This window comes from Panulirus ornatus, chromosome 49 (assembly GCF_036320965.1).
Source record: "Panulirus ornatus isolate Po-2019 chromosome 49, ASM3632096v1, whole genome shotgun sequence".
NCBI lineage: Eukaryota > Metazoa > Arthropoda > Malacostraca > Decapoda > Palinuridae > Panulirus > Panulirus ornatus.
In genome coordinates, this window is record NC_092272.1 from 6,753,399 (window position 1) to 6,777,895 (window position 24,497).

General features: G+C 35.5%; 2 protein-coding genes across 7 annotated transcripts; one reads left to right on the forward strand and one right to left on the reverse strand.

Annotated features, from left to right (window-relative positions):
* The first annotated feature begins 89 nt into the window (after positions 1-89).
* Positions 90-17,353, forward strand: HisRS (histidine--tRNA ligase). Of its 6 annotated transcripts, none has more exons than XM_071690911.1 (11): positions 124-150; positions 1,634-1,849; positions 7,603-7,683; positions 8,927-9,034; positions 9,530-9,604; positions 10,719-10,914; positions 11,895-12,028; positions 12,275-12,532; positions 13,643-13,957; positions 16,215-16,364; positions 16,823-17,155. In XM_071690911.1, the coding sequence occupies exons 1-11, from the start codon at positions 139-141 to the stop codon at positions 16,979-16,981; spliced, it is 1,704 nt and encodes a 567-aa protein (XP_071547012.1). In that variant the 5' UTR covers positions 124-138; the 3' UTR covers positions 16,982-17,155. The 6 variants fall into 6 exon arrangements, with proteins under 6 accessions (XP_071547015.1, XP_071547012.1, XP_071547017.1 ...); XM_071690913.1 differs by lacking the exon at positions 124-150 and adding an exon at positions 2,257-2,480 and having other exon boundaries at positions 1,707-1,849; XM_071690914.1 differs by lacking the exon at positions 1,634-1,849 and having other exon boundaries at positions 90-150.
* Positions 17,354-17,556: 203 nt separating this feature from the next.
* Positions 17,557-24,247, reverse strand: LOC139764373 (uncharacterized protein C1orf50 homolog). The gene is made up of 4 exons (XM_071690917.1): positions 24,092-24,247; positions 22,180-22,292; positions 21,035-21,253; positions 17,557-19,649 (listed from the first exon to the last, which is right to left on the reverse strand). Exons 1-4 carry the CDS (start codon positions 24,129-24,131, stop codon positions 19,485-19,487), a joined length of 537 nt encoding a protein of 178 aa, XP_071547018.1. The 5' UTR covers positions 24,132-24,247; the 3' UTR covers positions 17,557-19,484.
* Positions 24,248-24,497: the final 250 nt, after the last annotated feature.

Sequence of the window (24,497 nt, forward strand, 5' to 3'; positions counted from 1 at the left end):
TAAAGTAAATTGCTTCTTCATAAGATAATTTGAAGTCTACTGCCATGATCTATATCTCATATTATATGTTTTATGAAAATTTTAGAAGACAATATATATTTTCAACATAATCGAAAGTGCTATGACAACAACAGAAGCATGGATGGTCAGGTGAGTGTCACGTTCTTTTCTTCAGTATTATCTTAAAAGTGAAAGTCTTGATATATTTACGTAAAACTTTACCGTTAGGATGCATACAACTATGAACAACACATGACTTCTCATTTTGTTGATTCTTTGTTAAGCTGAACACAGGCGAGCTATCAATATTGTATTTACCGGTAGCATGACAGATTATTTGGATGTTAGGTAAATGTATTGGTTATTTTTCCAGTTACACGGCTGCGTTGGGTCAAGTGATGTTTTCCTAACTAGTTTACCTTCCACTGTGGTACCACTGGGTTACTTCGACGTAGGGTAGGATCCTGTGGGTTGGGTATCCGGTTAGGGAAGGTTAATAGGTTTTGCTGCACTTGATTTTCCTTGTAGGCAACAGTGAGGGGGTCTGACACTATTTTACCGACCAGTTTTCTTTTTGATTTTTATGATTGTGCCACATTGGGGTTATGTACGAGAGGATGATATGAAATGGAATGTAAGTGGCTGTATTTAATAGATATTTGACTTACGCAGTGTCTTTCATTGGAATAAGTATATCCAAATAAAAACATGAATTTAGAAAGCTGGAGCTGAAGCAACATGCATATTTTCGTATAACATGTTAATCACATAAGGTTTTTAGATTCATGAAAATAAAATGAGTATATATATATATATATAGAGAGAGAGAGAGAGAGAGAGAGAGAGAGAGAGAGAGAGTACGTTTGGAATATTTTGTAGTTGTTTTCAAGTTGTTTGTAACTTGGAAAGTAGCACATATACTGATGTTTGAACTGTCCTCATTTTTCACAATGAGAAGGAACACAGCTGGCATAAATGAGATTTGTATATACTGTACTTGTTTCCAGGAGTGGCCCTCGTATCTCTCATTCTGTAGAAAGGGAGATTTTCACTACAGGAGAGTTAGTTGAAATGCAATAAATTAACTGAGCATATTTTGAAAATGATTCTCTGGGAGACTTCTTGTGTGGATTCTTGACTTAACGTAGTTGTAGTTGTTCAGGGCTTGTGTTTCTTTGTAATTTGCTTGTAGTTTGATGCAGTTTCAGGCTTTGTACTATCATATTTCTTGAACAAGTTTTTGTCCTGTGTGTTTAGAATATGGCATGTAACATGGAATTTGAATGATATATTGCTAATCACTTGTGTCAAGCTTTCATATGTTCATATTGATGTTCTTATTATGTGTTGCACTATCTCTCAGGTTTGTTTTGTACTTTTGAACTAGCAAGATGTTTTCATTTCCTTTAAGGTTGACAGAGGAATAGTACAGTTGGCCACCACTTTTTACTAAACTTGCTTTTCATGTATTCTGAAGGGTTTGAATAGAGTTTATGTATGTAATATTATTAAGGATTTGTTTGTTTTGGTATTTCATAACATATAGATTTCCATTCCCAATAATATTGTTCTGAGCTTGTGAGACCTTAAAATTTGCCTTAGTTTTGAATAATATTGTGTTCCTCCTGCACAGGAGCTGCCTCTATTACTACTGGATGTTCATCTGTCACAATACAGCTATGTAGGAGGTTTTCAGCCTTCACAGGCAGACATTGCTGTCTTGAACTCAGGCTGTATTCCTCCCAGTCCCTCTTACACATTACCCAATATGCAACGTTGGGTAGCACACATGGCTACTTTCTCCTCCAGTGAATGCCAGGCATTCCCTCCGTACACTGGTGGTGTCAAGGTGTGGGAATGAAGAAATTGTAGGTTATAAACTGTTTTTAGGGAGAAGCTTTCACCTCGCTGCAGTTCTGATTATAATGATTTTCTTTCTTTTGAGATTGTTTATTTTGCCAAGTATGCCATGAAAACTTGAGTTCATTTAGCATGGACATTTGGAAGTTGCAGTACTGTAATAGTAGGATTTATGTTAACACTTCATTTTGATTGGGTAGGTCTTGGAATTGTTCCTTGATTTGTTACAGTAAGATGAAGTCCCGAAGAAATTGTACTAAGCATTGCTCATTTATCAAGTACTTGAATGTGTATTTTATTTGGTTACCTGATACTTTGAGAATTTCTTTGAAATGAAGTTGTAAGCAATTAGGGATTGAAGTTGAATTATCTGTAGTATTTCCCGTCTCTTCACAGTTCAAGGCTCTGGCTGTATGTACAAGAATCATGGCCCCCCAAAAATAATAATATAAAGGAGTTAGGCTATTAATCCAAGCAACAGAAGACACAAAATGGCCCTCATTGGTTCATTGAGCAGAAGCTTATCTGTGAACCGATTGATGACTGGTAGAGGCATCAACTTTCAAGTGTTTGCCACGCAGCTCTCATCTCTCCCTGGTACACGAGGCTTAGCTTTTAAGGTAGGCCAGGGCTCCGTTGTTGAATGATTTTTGTGTCACTGACTTCTAGTATCTGTATTTTCTTTCATCATTTGCTCAAATGATGTACATGATACTAATGTGCCAGGGAGAGCTCTCTTAGGTATTTTTTGTAATATTGTTGTAACTGTAATTTAGTTGACTTTGCATTTTGTGTCAAGTATGTGATGTAAATAGTAATTTTGTAAATGAAAACTTGATTTTGAAAAGAATATGTTGTGATTTTAGGATGGATATTGTGCAGAGCGGTATCTGTGACTGCTTTAAAAGTGGTGTCTTAAATGGTAGCATGATTGCTCTATTTTATTTTATTGTTTTCATTCTCTAAAGAACTGCAGCTTGGTAGAAAGATTTTTGCGAGAGTGAAATAATGAAAACTGCAAAATTTGATGAAATGTGTATTACGTACAAGAATGCTAATGCATGCTAAGTATTGTATGAAAAGATGCATGACAGTTTTGATATATTGTTTGGATTCATGCATTTTTGCTTCAGCTTCAGGTTAAAGTTGTGGCTGTTTGATGTATATATATCAAGAAAATGCCCTTACTGGTTAATGATTTAAAGCATGAGAATTCATTATTCCATACAGAATAAATATCTTTATTTTATGTAGCAACTTGTGTTTAAGAGGAAATGTTAATTTTTATAGCCAGACACTGACCTGAGGTGCATGTTGCTTCCAGATGCTGTTTAGACATGCTGAGCCTATATTTTTGTATTTCAGTGAGAAAGTCTCTTGAATAGTAGAATAATGTTCACTTCACTGCAAATGGCTATTTAACTAACAACAGTATTAGTACGTATTGCCATTGTTACTTTTATTACCACCGGGTGGTGCCAGCATATTTTGTACCCATAGCATCTGATGCTTAGCCAGGACTGTACATGTAGGCATGGTAGTCAGCTGTTTAGAGTTGTTTATGAAAAGAGGCAGATATAACATTGCTGTGTTCTGTTCTTCATTTATTTTATTTTATTATACTTTGTCGCTGTCTCCCGCGTTTGCGAGGTAGCGCAAGGAAACAGACGAAAGAAATGGCCCAACCCCCCCCCCCCCATACACATGTATATACATACGTCCACACACGCAAATATACACACCTACACAGCTTTCCATGGTTTACCCCAGACGCTTCACATGCCTTGATTCAATCCACTGACAGCACGTCAACCCCGGTATACCACATCGCTCCAATTCACTCTATTCCTTGCCCTCCTTTCACCCTCCTGCATGTTCAGGCCCCGATCACACAAAATCTTTTTCACTCCATCTTTCCACCTCCAATTTGGTCTCCCTCTTCTCCTTGTTCCCTCCACCTCCGACACATATATCCTCTTGGTCAATCTTTCCTCACTCATTCTCTCCATGTGCCCAAACCACTTCAAAACACCCTCTTCTGCTCTCTCAACCAAGCTCTTTTTATTTCCACACATCTCTCTTACCCTTACGTTACTCACTTGATCAAACCACCTCACACCACACATTGTCCTCAAACATCTCATTTCCAGCACATCCATCCTCCTGCGCACAACTCTATCCATAGCCCACGCCTCGCACCCATACAACATGGTTGGAACCACTATTCCTTCAAACATACCCATTTTTGCTTTCCGAGATAATGTTCTCGACTTCCACACATTCTTCAAGGCCCCCAGAATTTTCGCCCCCTCCCCCACCCTATGATCCACTTCCGCTTCCATGGTTCCATCCGCTGCCAGATCCACTCCCAGATATCTAAAACACTTCACTTCCTCCAGTTTTTCTCCATTCAAACTTACCTCCCAATTGACTTGACCCTCAACCCTACTGTACCTAATAACCTTGCTCTTATTCACATTTACTCTTAACTTTCTTCTTCCACACACTTTACCAAACTCAGTCACCAGCTTCTGCAGTTTCTCACATGAATCAGCCACCAGCGCTGTATCATCAGCGAACAACAACTGACTCACTTCCCAAGCTCTCTCATCCCCAACAGACTTCATACTTGCCCCTCTTTCCAAAACTCTTGCATTTACCTCCCTAACAACCCCATCCATAAACAAATTAAACAACCATGGAGACATCACACACCCCTGCCGCAAACCTACATTCACTGAGAACCAATCACTTTCCTCTCTTCCTACACGTACACATGCCTTACATCCTCGATAAAATCTTTTCACTGCTTCTAACAACTTTCCTCCCACACCATATATTCTTAATACCTTCCACAGAGTATCTCTATCAACTCTATCATATGTTCTTCATATGAGAGAAAATAATTATATTTTCTTCTCATAGATCTTGTGTATTTTATTACCGTGTTTTCATATGGCTAGTCATTGTTGGTATAAGTTGTTGTGCAGTTGTAAGTAGGGAATGTGTCTCCAAAATTATTCATGATGACATGATTTTTTATTTGATTATTAGTTTAATGCAGCTGGGCTGCAGGAGCCAAGTGAACCTCAGTTTTCCTTATTAGGTTTAAAAAATTTGGTATCTTTTTATTCTTTTTGATATATAGACACTTATGACCTTGTCTTTATTGGTTATTTGTCTCTATAGTTTTCCACAAATTATAAGCACTGCAGTATCATTTGGTTTTTATTTTTTTATAACTTTTTCTACAAATCCCATGAATGTTATTGAATTGTAGATTAGTTCATTCCTTTTCTTCATAAATGACCAACCTATTCACTCAGATTTCTCAGACATATTATGTCAAGTTATAACCAGTTGCTCACAAATTCCATGAAACTTCGACTTTTAACACTGTACCCCATTCTCCCTCCTCAAACTTAGTGAATCCTCTTTCATATCAAATATGTTTGGAATATTATTGCATTTTTAAACGTAGTCTCATTGAGAAACAATGTAGTGTATGTAATGACTTAATTGAAAGACATACTGGCCCATACTGAGTTCAATAAACCAATTGCTTTTTCAGTAATTGTTATAAAAAAAAAGTGGGTATTTTTATTGATTTTTACATTCATGATAACTTATAGTGGAATATACTATTGCTTTCCAACTCGTACTTATCATGAGACTGCAACCTGTTTTTATATGCCAAATGGGAGAGTAAGGTGTCTACACAGACCAGAAGGTAAAAGAAGAGAAGATAGATGATTGGTATTAACAGGGGACTCTCACAAGAAGACCACATTAGAAAAGTAAAGGAAGTAAGCTCTGCTGTTTACTGTTGAATGTCTTGATTATTACAATTTTAAGTTCTTCAGTGGGTTTGATTTTGTAGGCTGAATAAGGTGAAGTATCTTACAAGGCAGTGAATGTGGAGAACATGAATAGATTCAAGAGATTGTTGGGTAGAACCTTAATAAATAGGTTCCATGAGTATAAAACTCCTTCCCTCCTTGTACAAAAAAGTAAGTTTTACTCACTTGAAGCACAAAGAACTGATAGAGAGCGTCAGTAGGAGGATAAAAGAAAATGCACCAGAATTAAGACAGCTGAATTACAGGAAAACATTAAAGGCCTTAAATTTGTCTATCATGGAACATAGAAAAATAATGGGTGACTTTATTACATCCTCAAACCTGTTTGAAGACGTCACCAGTGAATATTTCTTCAAAAGATGATACGATAGAACGACCACAAGCCATAACATGAAATTAAGCGAGAAAATAATAAGGAAAGATGGAGAGTACTCTTATATAGGAGTATTGGTTCAAAGGAATAAACTGAAAGATGAAAATGTGAATATGGATGGCATACAAAGGTTTAACAAGTTTTATGATTGTAGAACTCCTCCATGTACAGTACAAATAGGTAATTACATACACACACATAAACATGCACACTGTTTTCATATAGGAAGGTACTACAGCCCCAAACACATGAAATGGAAACAGGAGGAGGTCATAGAAAGCAGTGAAATATCTGTAAAAAGAATAAACAAAATACAAAAAAGTTTTGATCCATATAAGGTTTGTGGCTCTGATGAAATTTTTCCGTATATGCAGATGTTTTCAAATACACATTAAAAACCATTTGAAATGTTTGAGAAAGATCATGGGAATGAAAAAAGACAATTGTTGCACTTTTTTTTTCAAAAAGAAAACTGGGAGGATAGGCTGAATTGCAGACTGATCTGGACAAGCGTGATCTATATAGTACTGGAAAATATGATTAGAAAGAAAATGGATGACATGATAAAATACCCAAGTGAGAGGTAACTTGTTTCCAGGGAAAAGATCACATGCAACATACCTCTTAGATTTCTACAAGAGTGAGCTCTGTTTTAGACAAAAGATAAGGCTGGGTGGATTATCTCTATCAGGCCTGCCAAAAAGCATTAGATACTGTATTAAACAGGAGTTTGGTAAAAAGTTGGATCTTCATATGGGAATAAGGGGAAGGTTACTTAGATGGATAGATTATCCTAGTTGAGAAAGGAATGAAAAATGCATGTCATGGAAGCCTTCTCGAGATCGGAGACAAGTTCTTGTGGCAAATAGAATAATATTTTAGTATATGGATAAGAAATATACAGTAAACTGATGGCCTCTGCATTAGGTCATAACTGGAATATGCTTCTTAGATTTGGTCATTGAAGTACAAAGAACTAACAGAGAAGGGTCATTAAAGAGAAACAAAAATTTTACTTCAGTAGAAATTGAGGTGAAGGAAAAGCTTAAATTTTTTGGCATAAAAGAGATAATAGTAATGGGTGACCTGATCACAACATTTAAGGTGGTAAACCGGTTTGATGATGCCAACAGTAAACATTGATTTTAAGAAAGGATAGAACAACCAGAGGCCATATTATGAAATAAAACAAGAAATATGGTAGTAAAGATATAAAGAAGTACTTTTAGAGAGTAAGAGTACTCTATGAAGGGAATAAACCGAATGACGAAACTGTGAACTTGGACGGCATATAAAACTTTAGCAAGTTGTATGACAGTAAAATTTCAAGAGATAGTGCCTGATGAATGTAGAACTCCCACCTGTAAAGTTCAGCTAGGCAGTAACTCACAGAGGAGAGGGGAATGTTGTATGACAGAATTTCATAAACTGAGAATTAGGGTGGATGTGTTGCCTTTGTGGGTCATATGGGATGTTAATGATGATTGATCTTTCTTGTTACATTTGCAGATAGATGAGCAGCTGTCAAACCTTGTTCACAGGAACTTAAAAATGACTGAAGAAGCACAAAAAACAGAGAAAAGGTCCCAAGTTAGTTTTGATTGATTGAGTTGTTTTATACTGATTGATTGTTAACACTTTAGTAATTAGAAAATGTGTCAAGGATATAATGGTGGTTAAATGCAATTCCAGTCATGTGATGTACAGTCTTATAGGTACAGTTAAACTGATATGTTTTACAAATATTTGCTGTTAGACATTCATGTCGAGAATGAAGTTCTTTTTGACACTGGGAACAGGAATATTAGTATATCCCAATTACATTAGTTTCATATTCAGGCTATGAATATTTGTATAAACTTGAACAAAGTTGGAACATCATTAGGTTAAATGCTTCCCCTTCTAAAGACCAAGATTACTTTGACATTTACTTAATTGCTATAAGAAATACTGCATATTTCTACAGTATCATCTTCTAATCCTCCTGATTTCTTATCATCCTCACCATGTATATCCATTGAGCATTAGTATAAGCTCTTCAGTATTATGATCCATATTTCTTTTCACTAATGAGTGTGGCTAGTACAGGAGTAATATGAAGAGCAAACTCATGAAACCCATTCATGTCACTAGAGACACCAAGACATGCACAGAAAATGCCTTAAGTGGCCATGGAGACCTTTTCTACAACAGAGGAGACTGTTCCCGTTTAGATTTTCAGATCCCATTTTGTTAAGCAAGTTATGTTGCTGAAGTAATTTTTAGAGTTAGTAAATCAAAGCACATCTGACTGGCATTGTTTACCTATTTTTATGTGATGTTTTTGAACATCTCTGTTGTAACAAATCTATCTTTAATCAAATTCCAGTTTAGATTTTGACATTTTCATTAAAGCTGAAATAAAAGAAACTTAAATGTCGTATGACTCTCACAAATTGTGATTGATTAGTTTATATAAAGCAACAGAACAAAATAAACATTTTGGTATCCCTAAATTTAGATTTTGATTCCTGCTTCTTTATTATTAATTAGGGCTTGAGAGATTAACATTCTTTTAGCTTTATTACATCATTTTTGTTGTATTATTAAGTAAGCAATTCCATTTATAGTATTCTTTGATTTCATTTAGATGTACATTACTAAGTTATTTCTGAGCACATACGGCACTGAATAAGTTTGTGTTGTGAAACTTGGACTTATGAGTATAGAATGTACGAAGAAGAATCCTCTTACAGCTGTTTGAGGATAGGTCATAGAAGTTAATCATGAATGTTGTATTCTTTTGAATATTTAATTTCTAATTTTCTAATTTTCTAATATTCTAATCCATCAGAATAATAAAGGTGGTGAACATAGCAAAGGAAAACCAGGAAAATTTATCTTGAAAACACCAAAGGGCACTCGGGATTATGGACCATTAGAAATGGCTGTCAGGAGAGAAGTAAGCTTTGAGTAAAGTTTTTCTTTTGCTATTAACCTAGAGTGAAATGTTAAAGTTAGAATTTGTGTCATATGATTTGATAGAAACTATCTGATTTTAATTAATTTCATCATCTACTAGATTAATATATGTACATGTGTATATTTGTATATGGCTGTGTGTGTATATATACGTGTATGTATATATGAGTGGACGAGTCTTTCTTCGTGTTTCCTGGCGCAACCTTGCTGATGAGGGAAACGACAATCAAGTGTAATAGAAATGAAATATATAAAGGATAATACTTTTGCTTTATTTTTTATTTCTGTATATGAGAAAGAGAGAGGGAGAGAAGACTATAAGCCTGTTGTAAATTTTTCCTCATATGGAAAGGGAATGAATTTCAGGATGATTGTTGGAATAGGATACACTGCTTATATCCAGTAATGAATTAATTAAGAATATGATACACAATTTTTGTACTTGCTAATCAATTGTTTATGATTTTCTTCTCAGGTTTTTGACGTAATACATTCTGTATTTCACATGCATGGCGCTGTAGAAATTGAGACACCGGTATTTGAACTTAAGGTTTGTGGATCTGTATGACATTAGATCAGTAAATACGCGAAGACATTTGGTGATTTACAATCGCTATAAAAATGTTTAGCTGTGAGTACATTGATAAGTGCATGTTTAGCAGTGGTTGGGTAATTGTGACCATCTTTAATTGATTCAACATTAATGTTATGGTTATTTTTAACAGTAAATGTTCAATTTTGTTATTGCATATACAAGTAATCATAAATGTAATCAACTAGATTTGAGCTGGGAATGAAAGTCTGAGCATTTGAAAGTTTCTTCATGACTACTCTTGAGATTTTGGTAAATTCTAAGGTTTTTAAGGAAGTGTTCACGTATTTTCGTAAGCTGCAGTTAGTTTTACTCACAAAATAAGAGACAGAATTTTTAGGTCTTTAACTAAAGCATGTGAATTTGTTTACTTATGGAAGCAGCAATTGAGGGAGTTGAACATGCTGGCCACCTTGTCCCCTGGCTTCACTGGCTTTTGTAGAGCACTCATATATTGCTACCAGAAAATTGTTCGACCCTAATCCCAGAAATTTATGATGATGTGAGGTAGTGGTAGATTATCTGTCACATGTGTTGGATCATTATGAAGTAATAGCAGTGTTATCCTGGCTTAAATGATGCCTAAATTGTGAAAGTTCACAAAATGCAAGGATAGAATTTTTGTTTCCCATTGTTTGCGTGAAAGGTAATCATAGGATGGTGTTAGATTATGATCATAATGTGTTATATTATGAAATTCCTTTGATTGCAGTCATAGCTTCAGCAAGTAATTGTTATCATTTACAAGATCATGTAATCCTGCCCAACCCTGGGAAAGTGTATATGGTTAAGGCTGATGATTTGAGGTAGATGGTGTCATACCATGAGTGTAGTAGCATCAAGAACTAGCTCAGGACTTTCTTTTTGCATGATTATGTAGTATTCATGAGGATACTGCACTACTCCAAGGTAGTTGGTTAACATGCAAATGCATTTATAGTTTAAGGTCATTGTTTCTGTGTTTAATGTTTTGTGTAGGGTTAGCTATTTGTCCTAAACTGTCTTAAATGAACTTGTACTCATTCATCTTTGTTTTGAATAATGATGATCAGTGACACCTTTTCCTCAATAGGAAGTGCTTACTGGCAAATATGGAGAAGATTCAAAACTTATATATGACTTAGAGGACCAAGGTGGTGAAATTCTTTCTTTAAGATATGACCTTACAGTACCGTTTGCACGGTATGTGGCCATGAATAAAATAACCAACATCAAGCGGTATCACATAGCTCGAGTCTACCGAAGAGACAACCCAGCTATGACTAGAGGTATGTTGCATTAAAACTGTTCATTTTTTTCATACTTGATTTCCATTTCCTGCTTTAGTGGATTAGTGCCTGGAGCAGACTAAGAAAGGCCACATTTGCTCACATCTATTCACTAATTTTCATGCCACTGAAACCACAGCTTCATATCCACAACCATAAATGTGATTTATAAATTCATAAGTTACCTGTTATCCTTCCGATATATTTTTTGTTATCCTATTTTTTGCTGTACCTGTTTTACTTAGCTTCTCACAGTTATACCCTTACTAACCAGGAGAAAGTATTGTGTGTCTAGATATCATATGTTTCATTTTCTGGTTTAGAGATGGTCAGAAATCAGAGCTTATGTCTAAGGAAGATTACATTTGTGCTTTGCTTCTGTTAGTGGGTTAGAGGATATAATGTGATGAGCAATGTTATGTCTTGGTTAACTTTTTTCACCTTTCTTATTTGTGAACTTACCCAAATCATCTGTTTTGTAGTATCTTAATCTGTAACATCCCTCTGAGGTAAGAAATTTTGTAAAATGGTCTATAATATTGTGTTTCTTAGTGGAGGCTCTTGTTCAAAATGATGTTTAAGGCTATGTAGATTTAAGGAAAGATTATTTATTGTAATTTTTGGTCGTTCATTGTTTGTAAGTTTGGAAAAGATAAGTAGAGACAGAATTTTCACCCAACATCTCAGCGTAATGTAACATAAATAATTGTGAAGTGCTGCAGTAATGTGGGAGACTTTGTTCTGTACTTGTATTGGAACCCAATCTGAGGATATGTGTGAAAGACATGTTATGTGTCCACTTGATCCATCATATGTCATGAAGAACAGATGTAAAGATGGTAGAGATATACATGATTAATTGTAATATAATGGTGGAAATGAGCATAGCATAACTTTTTCTTCAGAAAATCCTAACCTAGATTCATTTCCTTTGCATTATGAGAATACACAAAGAATGTTAGCTCAGTCATGTCTTTCAGGTCGGTACCGAGAGTTTTACCAGTGTGACTTTGATATTGCGGGACATTATGATGCCATGATTCCAGATGCTGAGTGTGTACAACTAATTCATCAAGTATTATCAAGACTAAACCTGGGAAGTTTCACTATTAAGGTTGGAGATTTATTGGTGTTACTTTATATTGTCATAGGTTATGAAGTGATTTAACAGTTTGCTTTTCATCAAAGGGAATGGGTCCCAAACTGCTTCTCAAGGTTTCATGGTGCAACAAGATGAATTGTTATTAAGTTCATAAGAAATGATAGTAGTGATAGATAATGTTTAGATGCAGAAATCTGCAGAAACGCTCTGAAATCAAGCAGTGACCTTTTATTTATAATCATTTAACTTTTTCTTCAGATAAACCATAGAAAAATCCTTGATGGCATATTTGGTGCCTGTGGTGTTCCAGTTGAAAAGTTCCGTCCCATTTGTTCAGCAGTAGATAAACTTGACAAGTCACCATGGGAGGACGTAAGAAAGGAAATGGTTGATGAGAAGGGCTTGGATGGTAGTGTTGCTGATGTTATTGGAGAATACGTTAAGTTATCTGGTCAGGTGGATCTTATAGAAAAGCTAAAGAATGATGAGCGGTTGAAAAATTCAGCTGATGCTCAGGTAAGACAGCATCAAAATTTCTCTGGTAGTAAAGAAAAGTAGTTCAGAAATTGCTAATTATGGTTCATAAATGCTTTTCTTAAGCATGTTTACATATGCCTCTGTGTAATTATACATTTATACATAATGTGTAGGAAGATTTGCTCTGCTCCAGCAGTTGTAACTTCTTTTGCAGTTTTAAATCATTTGAAATTATATCGTCTTGATTTACAGGTTCTTTTATTATGGTTATTATCCATTCCATTATTATATGAGGACCTCTTCACATACCCTTCACATTGTCAAACATTTAGTTTTCAGAAATGTACTTTCAATGATATTTCCTTTATGATTTTGAAGAATTACTCACTGTTGACATTTTCAGACCTGTATAGAATCTTTGAACTTGTAATCATTTCCATACTTTCTTTTCTCTGCCATCATGGGTGGATTCTTATTCAATACTGTCTCCCTGTGACTCATGTCCCTTATTTTAGGTACAGGCTGTTGCTTCTTATTGAACCATCTGTCATATGTGAATTTTACTTTACTTGAGGTGATTAAGCTAGTATATATACTGTCATTCAGGTTTGATATAATCCAGTAAATTTTTTTGTGAAACATTTTATGGGTGCATAATCAGTATTTGATGTTAATCAACAGTTGACATGCATCCCTAACCCTTAAATTTGTTCCTTCTTTGTTAAGTGATGATCCGAAGCTTCCTGCATATTTGAAGTTCTAGTTGGTGTTTGCTTCCACCGGTCATCATAGTTGTCACCATTAGCCTACTCCCAATTGGTGTACCCTTTGATCTTGTTTTTTGTTTCTACATCTTGTCAACCAAAAAAGTACTAACTCTTTTCCTTTCTTGATTGTTGGTTTATAACAACTTAGTGTTCTCCCATTGTAAAACTTGATGAGTTTACTTTCATATACTTTCTTGCTAGTTGAGTGATTCATATGCATTCTGAAGTTTTTTCTTTTGCTGTAGTACCACCTTCGTAGTTTGGGATTCACTGGTTAACACCTTGGGCAATATCAGGAGAGCAATGTGTGTGCATTTTATGCCAGAAATATAGTGAAGGTAGATTTTATGTTAGATCGTCAACTAATGAAAATCTCTCACAGGTTGGACTTACAGACCTTGCTCTTCTGTATGAGTACTGTAAGAGCTTAGGATGTGATGCCCACTTGATGTTTGACATGGGTCTAGCAAGAGGCCTTGACTATTACACTGGAGTTATTTATGAGGCTGTGTTGGTGGCAGGCCAGTCTCCTAAAGAAGAAGGAACTGTGGGAAGTGTAGCTGGAGGTGGGCGGTACGATGGTCTGGTTGGGATGTTTGACCCAAAAAAGAAGAATGTACCTTGTGTTGGTTTAAGCTTTGGTATCGAGAGATTGTTTGCTATTCAAGAACAGAAACAACGAGCTGAAAATTGCAAAGTAAGTGAGGAGATTGATACAATTATCCTGGATGTACTGATGTTAAAATACCTTAAGTTTATTTGTGCTAGAGGTTTTGTATGCCCTCTTATTATGCAAGTGACAAGGCATTAAGTTATATTACACTGATGCACTTGTTTAACTTAATTGTTTACTATTATTTACATAACTCTGTGTACATGAAAGCACATCTTCCATTCATCCATGCTGACACCCCTGTTGCATGCATTCTAGTGGTCCATGCTTGCAGCTTACTGGTACTGTGTTCTTTATAATTATTTCAGATACTTTCTAATGTTTGTCATTTCCTCTTTTCCTAAACACACCTGCTGCTGCTGTCTGCACATTCACTTCCAACAGCCTCTTCTCTGATGCACACATTTCATCTAATGTAATCCAGTAACATCCATAAACCCCCAGCACACGCACATATACATGTACCATTTCTTAAACCATGCATTCCTAATTACTAGCACTCGATCAGCACACAATACAACCTTTTTCCCATTTTCATTCTGACCAGGAACCCCATGCCCTAAGATTATACCCTTATTTACCACATCATCCATTCTTGCATTTAGATTTCTTAGTATTATGATTCAGTTCTTTGTGTTGAAACTGAGTATTTTACTCACTTTCCTCTGTCTTTTTTTACTCCTTTCACTTCATAAGGTTTAAGCACCGACAGTCTTTTTTCTCAGTATATTTTCTTACCCACATCAACCTTGATTTCATTCCATTGCACCCTTCAACAGTCCCACGACTTATTCCACATCAGAAGTGCTACCCCTTTCTTCATTCTTGCCCTCTTATTAAGCTTGGGACTTTTCCTACCCTAAAATATTTACGAATTACTGTACCTCCATACCTTCTACTTACATCTGTATTAAGATTGCATGGTTTCATGTACCAGTCTTAGAAATAGACATCCTTATTATTTTTCTTTTTTAAGTAGTCTGTTATCTTTAGTTTCATTTATGCAGAAGTAAATACCCTTTCTCATTTGTTTGTTGTAGGCTTGAATGGCAGTTTGATCACAAGGTTAGAATGTGCACTAAACACTCAAAAAAGTAATTATGCATATCTTCAGCTGATGTTTGTGATAAGATTGCATTATTATAGTGCTTTAGCATATTCAGTTTGCAAACTGGGTTGATTAATGAGACAAATTTCTCATGACACTGCATTTTCAAATAAGGAATTCCTTCATTGTACATTATCAGCAGTCATTCCCATAGCATCATCATATGAAATACCTGTAGATTTGATGAAGAGTTCATTATGTCCTTCTTTCACGGTATACATTCTTTTTACCTATGGCTAACCTTCCTGTTATTGGCCCAAGATTCTGTATAGCCTTACTTTCTTCATTGCTTTTATCCAAATATCTTAATAATTCCTTCACATCTTCATTCTTCTATTTTACATAAAACCATATAAGTAATCCCCTCTTGTGTACTGCACTAAGATTCAGAAAATATAAGTTAGGGTTATTTCTCTCACTCTGTTATCTTTCTCGACCATTTTTCTTAGATATGTTACTTATTAAATGTCAAGCTTTCATTGAAATTAATTTACAGTGACTGACAATGTCATTAAAAATCTTGAACTTTACCTTTGAATGTACTTTCAAAGTTCCTTTTGTACACTTCACCAAAACAGTCTGCAATTCAAACAAACTGTTCCAAGAAATGGAGCAGCATTATCAATATACAAAGCTGGTATTTTCCATTCTGTTCCATCATAGCATAATCGTCATTCCACCTCGCATAATGCCCCTTATATTGGAATATACAACTACGTTACCATTAAATAACACTGATACACTCCTCATATTTAAAGGAGGATATTTGTGATTTTTTTGTTAAACGAATTTGGTTGATTACTCACTTTAGGGACAAAAGATAAAGTTGATAAGAGGGGCTAGAGGACTTTCAGGAATTGATTGCATTGACGTAAGAGATGTGGGAATTGGTATGGTTAAGGCTTGTAGAGTTCAGAGTTATTGAAGAGGTGAAGGTATTACAAAGGATGCAGCAGGAACATCATTAATGCATCTAGAAAACAGAAGGACAGACTGTAGGTTGGGTGGAAATTGAGATAATGAAGAGTTGATGTTAATCTGCAGCAATGAAGTCATTATGCTCTTACTTTAACCAGTCATGACTCATATGCATATCATTCAGAAACACAGCAGAAGAATGTTCAGGGTTTCTGCGACATAATACGTAAACTTTTTTATTTTTTCTTACAATAGCTTCGATCAACACAAACTGAGGTATTTGTAGCTGCTGCATGTAAAGGAATGGTACACGAGAGATTGAAACTTATTGGACTTCTGCATGAAGCTGGCATTAAGGCTGAGAGTAGCTACAAGAACAACCCCAAGATTCTCAATCAACTACAGGTAAGAGGAGTGACTACTTTTGATTGGTTTACTCCACTTAAGATTAGTCTTAGAGATTTACATTTGTGTGTGGCTGTAAGTTTTGAAATAGGGAAGAGTTTTGTATTCTGATTTTGCTGAGAGCAAAGGTTTTATCATGACTAACTTGTGGAATTCAGAAAAAATCCTCTTTAATGTATCAGGCCAAAGTTCCAGCAAGCATTGAACATGTTTAAGGGTGTGGTACAGTTGTATTTCTGCATGAGAAATCTCAGCTTTAATCTTTTAATATCAAAAACAATTATTGTTTTTCTAAAGCCAACGAGTGCAGAGCTATTGAAAAGAAAAGAATAGGTGGTTTTACAATTAGCACTATTAAAGATAAAAACATGAAAATCAATATATTAATAGAAACCATTGGTAGGAAGAGTTTGTGATCTTATTTTGATAACCATGACAGAATAACCCTTTCCTTTCAGTATGCTGAAGACAATTTGATTCCCTTAGTAGTTCTGATTGGGGAGTCAGAAGTTCAAGAGGGTGTGGTGAAATTACGTGAAACACTCACACGTGAAGAGGTCACAGTCAAGAGGGAGGAAATGGTAGCCACAATCAAGCAGAGGCTTGCAAAAAGCTAAAAGGATCAGGTATTAAAAATGTTCTTTGCAAGCATGGTTTAAAACTAGTAATTTAAGTTTAAAGGCAGTAACAAGCACAACAGTACTCCTGGTCATTACCTGTAATAAGTAACTTTATTATAAATTCTGAGATGTATTCCAGTAGCTCATGAGAAATAAACTTTGGAAAATGAATTTTTACTTAGTTTATTTTTGTGCAACACTTTGGAAAATGAATTTTTTTTTAGTTTATTGATCCCTGGGGATAGGGGCGAAAGAATACTTCCCATGTATTCCCTGCATGTCGTAGAAGGCGACTAAAAGGAGAGAGAGAAGGGGGCTGTAAATCCTCCCCCTTTCGTTTTTTTTTTTTTTTTTTTTTTTTTTTTCTAATTTTCCAAAAGAAGGAACAGAGAAGAGGGCCAGGTGAGGATATTCCTTCAAAGGCCCAGTCCTCTGTTCTTAATGTTACCTCGCTAACGCGGGAAATGGCAAATAGTATGAAAAAAAAAAAATTAGTTTATTGCTGTGAATTAATAAAACAAACTCATTAGTATTAAATAACTTAGAAAGGGTACTCATATCAAAATACTTAATTAATTTTGTATGATTGATTACATTTTATTCATACATGGTCTTACTTAGACTGCAGATACAACATCCAGAAACACAGAAATGTACACATGTACATACAAACACACACATTAATTTGAGATGCAATGTTCCATATCATGCATTTTATAATTTATGTGGCAGATCCTATTATGTGATCATTGTAGTATCTTAATTTATTAAACTATGGACTACATGCCATGTTTTAGGAAAACAAGACTGGATTAATTGCATTAGAAAAGACACTTTTCATATCTTTCTATTAATGTGTATTATTCTTTTTCTTGTATACTTGATCAGTTTCCCACTTATATCCTTTTTGTCATCCTTTTGCCACAGATTCTCTCATTATGTTCAAACCATTTTAACACACCAACCTTCTTTAATGTTGTTGTAATTTTCAATTTGATTCATTCATGTAAAGATCAATTTTGATTACATATGTAATGTTCAATTGTAAAAGGGTTATATCATCAATAATTATGATGGCCTTAGGAAATTCCTGTTTTGATTGTAATGTATAGATGAAGTTGGAATTTACCTATGAAAATTTCAGCTAGATTAAATTTCTATTTTTTCCTTTTAATAGAGATGTGTGGAAATAAGAGTGTAGTTGAGAGAGCAAAAGAGGGTGTGTTGAAATGGTTTGGTACATATGGAGAGAATGAGTGAGGAAAGATTGACAAAGAGTATATGTGTGTCAGAAGTGGAGGGAACAAGAAGCAGGAGGCCAAATTGGAGGTGGAAGGATGGCGTGAAAAATATTTTTGAGTGATTGAAGCCTGCACATGCAGGAGGGTGAGAGGCATACTGGGATCGACATGCTGTCAAAGAACTGAACTAGGGCATGTGAAATGTCTGGGGTAAACCATGGAAAGGTTTGTGGGGCCTGGATGTGGATGGGGAGCTGTGGTTTTGGTGCATTGCACATGACAGCTAGAGACATTGAATGAATGTGGCCATTTTTCTCTTGTCCTGGTGCTACCTCTCTGAAGCACAGGATAGTGATGCTGTTTCCTGTAGGGCAGGGTAGTGCCAGGAATGGATGAAGGCAAGCAAGTATATGTATATGTCTATGTATGTGTATATGTTGATACATATATGTATGTATGTGTGAGTGTATGTATGTATGAGTGGATGGACCATTCTTTGTCTGTTTCCTGGTGCTACCTTGCTGATGTGAGAGACGGCGTTCAAGTATAACAAAAAAATAAATAAATGATATATTTACTATTTTACTTTGTCGCTGTCTCCTGCATTAGCAAGGTAGCGCAAGGAAACAGACGAAAGAATGGCCCAACCCACCTACATACACATGTACATACATACACGTCCACACACACAAATATACATAACTATACATCTTAACATATACATATATATACACACAGACATATACATTTATACACATGTACATAATTCATACTGTCTGCCTTTATTCATTCCCATCGCCACCCCGCCACACATGAAATAACAACCCCCTCCCCCCCCCCACATGTGCACAAGGTAGCGCTAGGAAAAGACAACAAAGGCCACATTCATTCACACTCAGTCTCTAGCTGTCATGTGTAATGAAACGGTGATCAAGTATGAAAAAAAATTTCATGCTTCATCACCACCTTCCGCACCAGCAAAGTAGCACCAGGTACCCATTTTACTAAAGAACCCAAAGGGTAGGATGAACAGCTGGGTTGACCATGGACCAAACACTGGAGCCAGGATTCAAACCTATGTGCTCAATCGCAGATGGCCTGTGAATGTGTCACAGTCAGTAATACTAACTGCTACACCCTAGAGGTCCAGCTTTCATGCGATAATAAAAAATATATACATTACATTTATTTTACACACATCAAAGGTGAGGATTAGGACAATTACATAAATCTAAGTTTAAGGAAAAAAGGTGCAAGTACTATTTCCCCATAGTTATGGACAGCGTATTTGAACAAGTCAGAATCTTGTTTATAATCTGCTGGTCATTGGATCTAGCTTCCATTTTCTCCTCAGGTGTCCAGGACTGATCATGTTCTAGACGGAATGATCCCAAGAACTCATGTGGGCAGGTGGATCCCCACTCCTAAAAATTAACAATAAATTAATTTATAAATCATACAAATTCTTAACATAATTTTCAAGCATTGCTGTTTGGTCTTTAAAAACAAAAGGAGTTAAGTTGGCTACTAACTAAAATACTGAGGAACTTTATGTATCCTGCACATACCTGCAACAAAATTTAATTATGAAAACAAAGCTGTTTCTAGCAAGAAATAAACTGGAAGAATCTGTGTGTGGGAAGCACTATGGAAGTCATCCCTTGCATGTTACCAGCCCACCATCTTTGGAGGACAGTTAAGGAGGCCAAGTGACTACGTACAAATACTGAAAATACATTCAGATTTATGGGTAACAAAATATTCAGGAAGCTGTTAACATCATTCATAAGAAAAACTAAAATATTTTTCAAGTTTAGTCGCTGCACCCAAAAAAGTAAAAAGAGCTTACAGAGAAGGTCCAGAGGAGAACAACAAAGATGGTAGCAAAATCAAAGGAACAGAGTTACAGGGAAAGGCTTGAGGCCTTAAGCTTAACTTGTCCAAGATGGATGACTGTGGGATGATCTCATCACAACCTTCATCACAATTTTCAAGTTTTCAAGACGATGGTAATGTAGACTAAACTTCTTTGAGAGGTATAAGAACGGAATAACCAGAGGACATAATAAACTTAAGAAAGATGTGAGTGCATATTTTTTAGAGTAAGTGGTGGGTATAAGGAATAAACTGACTGAAAATATGGTTATAACAGACAACATACAGAAATTTAAGAAACTATAACAGCAAAGAATGTTCAAGAGATGGGGCCCTACAAGTGTTTCTCCCTCCATGCAGTACCAATAGGTATCTACATTCATTCTCTTTCTTTTGCATTCATAGCCTACAATTTGCATCCATACAATACTATCATGAGCATCATACTTTTAAACATATTCATATCTGCTCTAAAAGACACTGACCTCTCTTCTACACACTTCTAACAGCACCCAAGGATGTAGGCCCTACTTCATCCCTACACTCCATTTTAAGACCCTATAGCTTAGCATGTTGATCTTTGACATTCAAGAAATCCTGAAAATATTTTCCACAAGGCACCTGGAGTACTGCTGTACTTGTCTTGACAGGAATATGGAATTTATTTGCAAACATGCAAATGTTATATTACTGTCACCTAAAGTGATATTTAGCAGGCAAGATGGCCTGGTTGTTTGAGACATGTATAACAGAAAACTTTTCCCTATTTCAAACAGATTAACAATTCATGGTCATTAAACAGCATATCAGATATATATCCAGAGTCGAAAGTTATGATAATATGGCATGCTGCCATATTTTCAGGTAGAATTACTGGAAAAAAGTAATCATAAACATATAAGTACTTGAAATGTCAAAGCAACAAATAACAAACCTGTGGACTGAGAATAGAGAAGTATTTTTGGCCGGAAGGTCTTCGATAAAGGTGATAAACACTACCAGGCTTCTTGACAAAGTTGCAAGGGATGTGATGAAGGTCAGCATTATCTTTGGCTTCCTGTAAGACTCTTCTGGCCTGCTCCTGAAGGAACCTTACTTGTTCTGTGATCACCTGGAGCTTGTTGCTTACATTGGCATGTACAAATGTGTCAGCCTACAACATAAAGTAGATGTAAAAATCTACATATTGCCAAAAGTGAGATGGTACATGTAGAACTTACTCTTAAACCTTTGAAGTACACATTTAAATTTCAGTCTCCTTACTCCATATGCAATACTTCACATGTTCTCTTTAATGTTCAGAAGGGTGATTTACTTTAAAAGTAACAATTTCTTGATTATCATTCATATGAAACATCTCAAAATAAGTGTATAGCGATGTTTTTATTAATAATAGTTTCTAGATATTTCATTGTTTTAAAGAGGTGTAGTGTTAAAAAGTAAAGCCAAATGTCAACAGGAAGATCATTCTTGACCAAATAATCTCTCACTTTTACACATTCGTTATTGCAGAACATGGTGTTTTTTAACAGCACCTACTTACTTACATGTACTTCCCTCAAATCTACATACTGTGTTTCACTGAATTACATATGTTTTGGAATTGCTGCCAAACACTGAATGCACGCTAGACCTAAACATTTCTGAACATTTACTACAAAACAGATGGCATTTATGAAATACTGAATGGCCTAAATCAATTCGAAGTCATCTTCCAGAATGAAAAGTAAATTGCTTACTAAATATTCACAGGGTAAAAACCTCACATAAAGGTTTGTATTATTTTCAAGGACTATCTGTCAACCAGATCTTTTATGTCAGGCTTCTCTCCTGTTTAGACACATGTTAGATGGCACTCTGCATCTTAATCTTGACAATGAAGTTATTAAGAATAAAGTACCTCAAAACTTGATATATAGTAAAATATCTTATGCCTTAAAAGAAGACTGGTGAATTTAACTGTTAAACAGAGATGATTCTTAATCACTGTGAAGCATTTACATTACATTATCAAATATAACCCCTTCATTTCCCCCCTAGACCTGGTAATACATTACAGTACCCAGTAAGTGTACAAACCTTCTGGATTTCCATAGCAAGTTCTACTAAATCCATACTATCAACCTTGTTAGTACGATGGGGATTAACAAGTTCAAACCCTCCAGGAGATGTATTCATTTCCACAAGGTTTGCTGAAAGAAAAGATGTAGCATTAAATCTGACATAAGCTATAAACATAAATTATATATATATATATATATATATATATATATATATGTGTGTGTGTATGTGTATGGGTGGATTGGGCCTCTCCTCGTCTGTTTCCTTGCACTACATCGCTAACGCAGGAGATGGCGATTAAGTATAATGAATGAATAAATAAATTATATATATATATATATATATATATATATATATATATATATATATATATATATATATATATATATATCCTGGGGATAGGGGAGAAAGAATACTTCCCACGTATTCCCTGTGTGTCGTAGAAAGCGATTAAAAGGGAAGGGAGTGGGGACCTGGAAATCCTCCCCTCTCATCTTTTTTTTAATTTTCCAAAAGAAGGAACAGAGAAGGGGGCCAGGTGAGGATATTCCCTCAAAGGCCCAGTCCTCTGTTCTTAACACTACCTCGCTAATGCGGGAAATGGCGAATAGTACGAAAAAAGAAAGAATTATATATATATATACATATATACATGATGACACAGCACAAGTGGCAGATACAAGAAAGTGCACAAGTTAATGACTTGAGTTTCAAAGAATGTGTAAGGAGTAAGATTATGTTTACCAGGATAGAGGATCTGGTTAGGTGGGGTGTGAGTTCAAATAGAGAAAATATGATGGAAGTAAAGTGTTTTAGATACTTGGGGGTGGACAAGGCAGGAAATGGAACCATGGAAGTGGTGAGGGATCAAAGATTCCAAAAGCACTAAAGAATGTGTGAAATGAGAGTGGGTATGTTTGAAGGTAAAGTGGCCCCAGAGGATGTTGCATAGATGTGAGGAATGGGCTATAGATGAAGAGAGTGGATGTATTGAAATTAAATATGTGAGGACAATAAGTATTGAAGTTTTAATTATGTAATAAAATGGTAAGAGAGAAAGGTCAAGTACTAAAAAGTGAGGTTGAGAGAGCTGAAGGTGTGCTAAAATGGTTTGGACATATGGAGAGAATAACTGAGAGGTTGACAAAAAATATATACAAGTCAGGAAAGGAGAACTGGGGAGACCAATGGAAGTATAATGGAAGGAGAGAAAGGAGATGGAAGGTGTGAAAAAGATTTGGAGTGACCAGGGTTTAAATATGCTAGAAGGCGAAAGGCACATATGGTATAGAGTGAACTGGAACAATATGGTAGACATGGGTCAATGTGCTATCAATAGAATGAACCAGAGCACGTGAAGTGGCCGCGGAAAACCATGGAAAGGTTTGCTAAAAAAAAAAAAAAATCACCGTAACCTAATGACAACCAAACCTAACCTCCCTAACAGTCCAGATTTATCATCGTTTTGAATATATTCTAGTCACGTTCACGCCATGCACATGAGGCCACTGTATATCGTCAAACAGACGACACATCGCGATCCCTTGTTGATTTATTTCTATAACCATTAGGTTTTATATCTTGAAAATGTATTTACTTTAGTACTGATTAACCTCATATTTTGCCTGATATAACAACCCTTATCGACTTATTGTCAAATAAAAAAAAATCTTCAAATCATACTGCACATATTTCTATAATGAACATACTAAAGTTCCTAACCCATAAGATAGTATATCCTAGAGTGTTTCCACACGTAGCTTAACTGATAAACTACCACATCCAGAACAAAATCATCCGTACATCCTTCTTGTTAATATCTGCCTTATAACAAACTGATGATGTAACAATCAGTTCTTCATAGCATTCATCCCATTCTCAAGGGATGAGAACTCACAAGGTTCGGCCCTTTAACAAATGTTTCACCTACCTGGTGACTTTGGGGCATCCTGTATTCTATTTAGAGCCATTTTTCTCCAATCCACGAGCTGGACTGCCAAATATAGAGGAACGACAGTTCACTTGTGACAGAATGAGGCTGAGACGTACTTGCTACTCAGTTTTGTTTACATTGTTTTGTAACGTTGGAAAAATATCGTACACAAGATTAACGTACACTATGATTTGTCGTATACATTACATATGTTTGACTGTATCTATACTGCAATTAAAGTTTATCAACGGTGAAAATATATTAATTCAGAATCAATACCATGTGCTAGAACATGCAGAGTACAAATTTTGGGTATTTAGTATAATGAAACATTTTACTAATGTTAGATAAACATTTTTACTTTATGACGATTACCATATCATCAAAGTAAAAAAAATTGGTT